Source organism: Danio rerio, chromosome 8 (assembly GCF_049306965.1).
Source record: "Danio rerio strain Tuebingen ecotype United States chromosome 8, GRCz12tu, whole genome shotgun sequence".
NCBI lineage: Eukaryota > Metazoa > Chordata > Actinopteri > Cypriniformes > Danionidae > Danio > Danio rerio.
In genome coordinates, this window is record NC_133183.1 from 32,531,530 (window position 1) to 32,540,000 (window position 8,471).

At 35.6% G+C, this 8,471-nt stretch overlaps 2 protein-coding genes across 2 annotated transcripts in view; both read left to right on the top strand.

The window, feature by feature from the left end:
- Positions 1 to 2,871: 2,871 nt before the first annotated feature.
- Positions 2,872 to 4,023, top strand: foxd5 (forkhead box D5). The gene is given in 1 exon segment (NM_131270.1): positions 2,872 to 4,023. A coding segment is annotated over 1 exon segment (966 nt). The 5' UTR covers positions 2,872 to 2,884; the 3' UTR covers positions 3,851 to 4,023.
- A 2,064-nt stretch (positions 4,024 to 6,087) lies between these two features.
- The window catches only part of pgm5 (phosphoglucomutase 5), a 38,610-nt gene continuing 36,226 nt past the window's right edge, over positions 6,088 to 8,471 (top strand). The window contains exon 1 of the mRNA NM_001126396.1: positions 6,088 to 6,345. Coding sequence (NP_001119868.1) covers positions 6,088 to 6,345 — 258 coding nt within the window. The remainder of the gene's footprint in view (positions 6,346 to 8,471) is intronic.

Genomic DNA, 8,471 nt, shown 5'->3' on the forward strand with positions numbered 1-8,471 from the left:
CTAATGTGTTAAATGTGGTCTTTTTTCAATGTGAGAACCATCAGTACAATCACCCACTTAACACTGTGTGTGACAAGGTGAAAATGGAAATTTAACATGCATTGCAAAAGCTGTTTGTCAGAGTTGACATTTTGAGTATCTTTGGTGTCTTAAGCATTATGATAATTAAGAGTAAAAGAAAGGTTTAACTAACAAGATGCACAAAAAGTTCAAGGTAAAAAAAATCTTCCTGTTGAACAAAAAAAGTTTTCTCAATATTTTGTATTTATTTCATTCATTAACAACTATTTAAGTAATAATGTTACATAAGGTTCAATGCAGCATTTTCCAAATATATGTAAAAGTAGATTTAACAAAAAGTTCAACAAAAAAAAAACAAATGCAGTATTTTGCTTGTATTTAATTTACATTTCATAAATATTTAGCAATTTATTCTTAATGTTTAAAGTTACCAACTTACAAATCATTTGTATTAATTTTTATTAAATCAAAGTTTACAATAGACTTGATGTGTGTGCACGTGCGTGTGTATATATATATATATATATATGTATATATAGTTTTGTTGTTTACTTTTTTGTACATTATGAACATAAAATATTTATACATTCACCATCTTTTTAAAAAAAATTATGTAAATGTTTAAAAGCTTTACTGTTGGAAAGAGTTTTTTTAACAATATTTAGCATTTCCATTAATTAAATGTTTAAATATTTGTCTTTTTTCTTAAAGCTTAAGTTATGGCCTGTTGTAATATGACCAAACCTATAGGCTATATAGCATAATTTCGCAATTTCCCGACTTTATCACAATTATTTATCACATTCTGCATTATTTGCCAAACCTTCTTTCACACTTTGCGTTATTAAAGCCCTCATCAAACACTACAAACTCTGTGAGATCAATTTATTTATTTGGATTTCTTTACACCGCCGTATGAGTGAATGAGCGTTGTAAACAGTTCTGTTAGTTTACACAACTTTCAAGTACCTTCATAAATTGACACATATCCATTTCCACACCATCCACAGCTGAGGAAGTGGACGGTGGGCTCCGACCCTTTCATTTGCAATTGAGATGACCGGGAACGGTTTTAACACATATCCGAGCACAAGAAGGTTTGCTTTGAGGATTGCTGAGCTCATTCAGACCCTCCAATAAAACTCGCTGTTGGCCCGAAGCCTAAAGCCGCGCCGTTTCCTATTTGATTCTGATGTTGATAGGCTCGTTTACCGGCTTTCTTATGTCGCCGCGGGGTCCCGGGCCACGGCCATTTTCATGGTCACACCACCTGCGGGGTTCTTTAGGTGACAAACCAAACGAAACCCAGGGGGTATCGGGGGAAAATCACTCTTTTAAACCGGTAGTTAGGCGTGGTGTGAAAATTCACCATCGCACGTCCCAGCTCCCACTGCGCGAACCGGCTTCTGAATGAAAAGAAGAATCCTTAAAAAGATCAACATTGTATTTCCAAGTAGGCTAAATTAAATGACCAAGTTAACGCAGAGTTCGGAACATTTTAATGTTTTCATTTTGTCCACATTAAAAGTAGAAAAAATGAAAGCAGATTTTTTAGGCTAAACTTCCTGTTTAACAACATTAAGGCTACATTTTATTTATTAATTATCCAATTTTATTAGGCAAGGCTACTTAAAAATGTGAAAGTACGCCTTTTTTAATTGCAAAGTCATATTACTGTTACTTTTCGTTACATCGATTTAACACTAAACTATGTTTAAGTAAACATTACACATTAAGTGTATATAAACAAAGTTTAGGCCTACAATAGCCCACCAAATTTTATAAATTAATACAATAATAAATTGTTGGCTGTTTGTCTCGGTTATGTGCTTTTCTTCTCTTTTTTTTCATTTACAGTTATAAACTAATGACCAATTAACTAGTTTTACTACTACTTCTACTTTTACTAGTTTGGATGGTATTCAGAAAATATTATTAAACAAAAAACAAAAAATGCATATTTGTATAGCTACATTAAAATAACCACACTGTAAAAATATATGATCAATGGTCATGACGACATATATGTTTTTAGTTTATTGTAGCCTAACTTATAAAATTAAGTTGGAACATGATTAACTTATGAAGTTACACAAGCTGTTTTAAGTCAGTTTAACTTAATATAAGTTCATTGGACACAAAGTTAATTTCATTCAGCTAAAATAAGGGATTTTTTACAGTGTTTCCTCAACGTTGGGTAGGCCTAAAATATGCAATGTTGTTGTTTTTTTTTTCAGTTTTCTTTTCTCTTTATTTGACATTTTAGAAAATATCAGCTAAGCATTCAAGAAAATAGTTGACTAACTGGTTTTCCAAAGTATAGCCTATATAAAGCATTTTGGAAATGCGTTTTAAGAATCAATTTGTAAGAGCGTTGAGGTCTAAAATTAGCCTAATTGATTAAAAGGTTATTTCGATAAGGACATAATTAATGTTCATTATTTACTAATTAAATATGAAAGAGCCTTTGTAAAAACGCCAAAACGAATGAAAAAAAATATGTTGGCATTTTAGATGTTTTTTTAGAACAAACATTAGGCTATTATAATGGCTGATAACAGCACATTTATTGCGCCATCTCCTCGTCGCATATCAGTGCAGCGCCCATGCGGTGTGTTAATGGGATGTTTAGGATCCGCATCTCATATGGACGAATTGTTTTGTTTAAACGGGTCAAATCCCCCCACACCTGCCCGACTGTCCAGAGTCCCCTGTGGTGACAGTCCACTCCCATTGGTTTGACCGTCGGCGGACCAAAGACTGAATGCGTGTGGCCCCTCATAAATAGCCCTCATTTCCATGTGTCCCGCAAACCAACCTCAACCTTTACGATTCGCGTCCAGCACATTTAGGGTCTCCAACCATGACCCTCTCGCAGGATTACGAACAAGTGCAGCGCACCCCAATCTCTCCAGAAGACGATGAAATAGACATTGTAGGAGGAGACCACAGTGACAGCGAGCGCGAGTATTTCATGCGGGACCCCACGGAGGTGGACCATTCAGGGTCCGAGTCCTCCGGGGAGAGCGAGAGCGGCTTCGCCAGCAGCACCGTCGCCCCGAAACAAAGCTCCTCCGTCAAGCCTCCGTATTCGTACATCGCCCTCATAACTATGGCCATCCTCCAGAGCCCCATGAAGAAGCTCACCCTCAGCGGCATCTGCGACTTCATTAGCAACAAGTTCCCCTACTACAAGGAGAAGTTCCCCGCCTGGCAGAACTCCATCAGACACAACTTATCGCTCAACGACTGCTTTATCAAGATCCCACGAGAGCCAGGAAACCCCGGGAAGGGGAATTACTGGTCCCTGGACCCTGCATCTGAGGACATGTTTGACAATGGCAGCTTTCTGCGCAGAAGAAAACGATTCAAGAGGAACCAGCCCGAGTTCACCAAAGACAGCCTGGTGCTTTACCATCCAACGTTGAGTTATCGGGCATATGGGCGACCTTACTGTGTTTCTGGGGCAGTTCCAGCCCAAACTAATCCTGTTGGATATTTGCCAGTGCCCGATGGCATCATGGTGCCACCTCCCTTTTTTCAATATCAAACTATGAACATTAAAATCCACGACGCTCCAGAAATCCAGCAAAGGCCCGAACACAAAACCCAGAGGTGCTCATTCAGCATTGACAGCATTATGGCCAAATCAACGGAGTCTTCCAGCAAAAGCTCTGCTCATCACCTTACGCCTGACTATAGTTTTGTATTTCCCAGGCCGACAACATCGTGTGTGGCACCAAGTTTGGTACCGGTGCCAACAAGGACTCCTCTGCTCAAAACTGTTCCTTTCTCGGAGACTCTTCGGATGGTTTATCCTCACTGTTGAACTGTGTTTGGGAAGAACTCTTGTTGTTTTAAATAGGCTTTACATAGGCTTGTAAAATAAGAAATTTCTGTCATTGCTCTTATTGATTTAATGTAAATAAATAAATAAATGGTAATATATTTGCTAGTATTGGATGTGTTAAAAAGCTTGTTTGAATAAACCATTATAAGTCACAACTTCGATTGTGTGTTCTCATTATTCGTACTTGGGATTTTCATAGTCTGATGTTTATTTAGGTCACATCTTAAAAAAACGAGTTATTTTTAGATTTTGTTGTAAAAGTTGGAATGTTGAACAGGATAAAAATAAATGCAAGTAAATAAATATAGACTAGACTATATATTATAAGTGTCTTAACAACTGATGATAATAAATGGATGTATGTGAAATATATAGGCCCATAGAGTATCTTACGTGAAAGTCAGTGGGATAATTGTTTAATTGTATTAACTTACTGAGTCGTTTAACAACTTACAACTAGATTATTTGTTCCTTTATTATTTGCTTTTTAACACGGTTTTAAAGACATTTTAAAGTTCTTCTGGAGGTGGTAATATATAGCTAAATTGAGCAAAGTGCGTTTACGATTTATTGTTGAATACAAGCAGCTATTAAACAACTGCTGACTTAAATAAAAAAAAAAAAAAAAATATATATATATATATATATATATATATATATATATATATATATATATATATATATATATATATATATATATAATCTGCGTAATAAAGGAGAATATAGTTTTAAAGTTTTGTAAAGTTAGTTTACTAGGCTTTTTATTGTTTACCTTTTTTTTTCGTCAGGAACCCATGCTCTGTGGGATGTACACATTTTTGTTATATTTTTGATTATGCCTAAATGCATATGAAATATACATAATTTATTGTTTTTTTTCCCACAATTGCTGACCAACTTTAAACTCAAACAAATAAATGTGCTGAACAAATGTGAACTTTAAACAGTAATTTGTGTTTATCCACGCTTTTTAATAGGCATACCGTTATAAATATAAAGTCCTTCCTCATTTGTTAAAAGACTGCAAATACATGTGCGTTCAGTAGGTAATTTATTTTTAGATTAGTTTATAATAGCCCGTAATGATTCCTTTTGCTTGCAAGACGATTTCTCTCATGTCCACTAGATGGAGACTAAAGCTCGTAAAATCAGTAACAATGCTTTGATTTCATAACACGTGCTTGATTGAATACTGATACACATTGATACATTTGTGACATGTCGCAACTTAACATTTTAGTCTCTAAACATCCTTATCCTCAGAACAGCATGTCTAGTTTAGTATTTTTATTAAATGGCAAAATGGGTTTGTGGTGCTTAGTTATCAAAATAAAACAACAGAATTCACAAAATTATTTATTTGCATTGTTCATTTATTTAGATTATACAAAAAAGAACGAATCTTCGTACATTCAATATTTTCATTTTCATATAGGTATTTATTAATGTGAATATAATAATTTAACTCTATAACAAAACGTATATTAAAACGAATTGTTTATTATTATTTATTTATTTAATACAGTGTTTTACAGCTTATTAAAAGCCTACTGAAATGTGTTTACTTGTTTGTTTGTACATTTTTAAATAAATGTAAATATTTTTTAGTAGCTTAATGGTCTTTTGGCAACTTCGGGAATTTTTGCCTTTCTTCTTGTGTTTAAATGTATTTATTTTTATTTCTGTAACATTTTATGAATGTTTCAAATTTGCGTCAGGTGAGATTTGCTCTGTGTTCACGCTCCTTTTTGGTCCAGTGCTCCCCGTCCCCGGACAGTACAGAGGCGTCCGGTTACACAGCAGCGCGCTGTCACTATTCGCTCCCCCACATCATGGGCTATTTTTGGCCAGTGCGTTACCTCATTATATAGACTTTTCTTCAACCCTCTTTCCCTTTATGCCAACCAACCGTGCGCGTAACACTGAGAAGAAAAGTTTCAGTGAACGTTAGACCACGATTTGGATACTTCTTTTACATCAGCTTTCTGCGCCTCTACACCCCAGTCTGCCCCGGTGCGATGAGAAGACAGCTGTCGTACACCAGTTTTCCAAAGAAGCGTCACGGGACGCGTCTCAAATAATCCACTCCGACTGAAACGCTCGTTCTGTTGCCTCTATCGACTTCTTCGGGTGCTTTTGACGAGATTTAGAGTAACCTCTCGCACCTCATTCAACAACAGACACTATTTTACCACCCCGAAGCTTTTCAGAAAATCATGGAGACAAACCCTATACCCATTTTGACCATCCAAACTACACCCTTCGATGACCAGAGACCAGGTACAAACGGGCTGCGAAAGAAGACTGCAGTGTTCGAGAGCAATAACAACTATCTTCAAAACTACATCCAGAGTGTGCTGTCCTCCATCGACCTGAGGGACCGACAGGGATGCACTATGGTGGTGGGCAGCGATGGAAGATACTTTAGCCGGGCAGCGACCGAAGTCATCGTTCAGATGGCAGCTGCCAACGGGGTAAGATGCTGTTCTTCAAAGTGAAATATCTATCTATCCAGCTATCCATCCATCCATCCATCCATCCATCCATCCATCTAGCTATGTTTAACTTTTTTTAATAACATTTTTATATAACATTTTCTTCTCCTTATACGTTATATATACTTCAGTCTATACATTATATTCTATTATCTTTTCTTAATAACTACTAAATATAATACATTTTATAATAGAACAAATGTTTATTTATTCACATTATTTCTCGCTTAAATTTTTAATTAAATATTTTATTATTCCTTGACGGGCGAGGCAGTGGCGCAGTAGGTAGTGCTGTTGCCTCACAGCAAGAAGGTTGCTGGGTCGCTGGTTTGATCCTTAGCTCAGTTGGCGTTTCTGTGTGGAGTTTGCATGTTTTCTCTCGTGGGTTTCCTCCGGGTGCTCCGATTTCCCCCACAGTCTAAAGACATGCAGTACAGGTGAATTGGGTAGGTTAAATTGTCCATAGTGTATGAGTGTGTGTGTGAATGAGTGCTTCTGGGTGTTTCCCAGAGATGGGTTGCGGCTGGAAAGCCATCCGCTGCGTAAAAACGTGGTGAATAAGTTGGCGGTTCATTCCGCTGTGGTGATTAATAAAGGAACTAAGCCGACAAGAAAATGAATGAATGAATTATTCCCTGATATCTCTGTACAATCAGAAAGTTGATATAGTGTAATTAAAAAAATAATGAGTCTTTTTAGATTTTCCTAATAAATGTTATATTTATATATGTTTGATGTACTTACTCTATTATAAAGAATTTATTTATTTACATACTAATTTTGTTGCTTATCCTATTTATATTAAATGTATCGATTTGTTTATTTGATTATTTATTTATTTACCCATATTTATTTATTACCCATTATTTACCTATATAATCTACTCATTTTTTATGATCATCATGTTATCTGACTATAATTCAAGCCTGTAGGAATAAAAAGTGTAATCTGATGCCTATGCTTGTTTAGTTTCAGCAATATTGCAAGATTTTTTTAGTTCAAACAGTTTATCTTTGTTTACAGTATATACCTATCAAGAATTTTTGTCTGCATTTTGCTCTCCCAAACTGAGCTGAACAGAAAGAAAGTTTGAAAGCTAATTCTCTCTGCAGGCCTGGCTGAATGTCTGCAGTCTTATCTGTTGTGCCATCCCTCGGCGGCACACCTCTTTCCCTTGGTTTGACCTCTCATGCTCATGTCAGCACTGTGGGGAAACCCAGAACACATGGACATGTGCCAAGTCATTCAGAAATGCATATTTCAATCGAGTTATAATATTGAGTTCATTTCGAGCATTAAATCATTGTTTTTGACACCTACAAAAATGGGAATCATATTGGATCATTTTGTAATTTTCTTTTTTCTTTTTAAAAAGCTGTTCTCCAATGTTGCATTATTATGATCAGAAAATTTTGTAAAAACTTAAAAATTGTGAATTATTATTACAGTTTAAAGTAACTGTTTTTTAACTGACTGTGGTTTAAATTGTAATTTATTCCTATGATTTAAGGCTGCTTTTTTATTTTGATCATGTGACTGTATACTGGCGTAAGTTCCGCTCACAATCACAGAAATAAATTGAAATTCAAAGTACATCCAATAAACGGTTATTTTAAAATATAAATGTAAAATTTTACAGCATTTTACTGTATGTTTGATCAATTAAATTCAACCTTGGTGAGCAGAGTTGTGTTCTTTTAAAAACACTTGATTAATTCTAAACATTTTTTTTTTCTCTTTTCCACATCTCCCTAAGATTCTTCAGTGCAAACTCAGTAACTCTGAGGGGCTTGATATACTGATGCTCTGTATCTGAAAGCAGTACCTTATATGGATAAGCTGCTAGGAGAGTGCTGGAAGTTCAGTTCACACTCACTGAGCTTCAACTGAGAAATGCAAGAAAAGGCAATGGGCCTACATTTACATTAACGTAAAGGCAGCAGTTTGCCAGCAATTAACTGTAAGTCAAATGTACAGCAAAAATACTGTATTGAAAGTACAGTGATGTACATGTATTTACAGTAGGCATGGGCTAGTATAAGTTTCAGATGGTATGATAACCTTGGATAAAAGTATCATGGCTTCAAGAAATTGTGATTACTCTT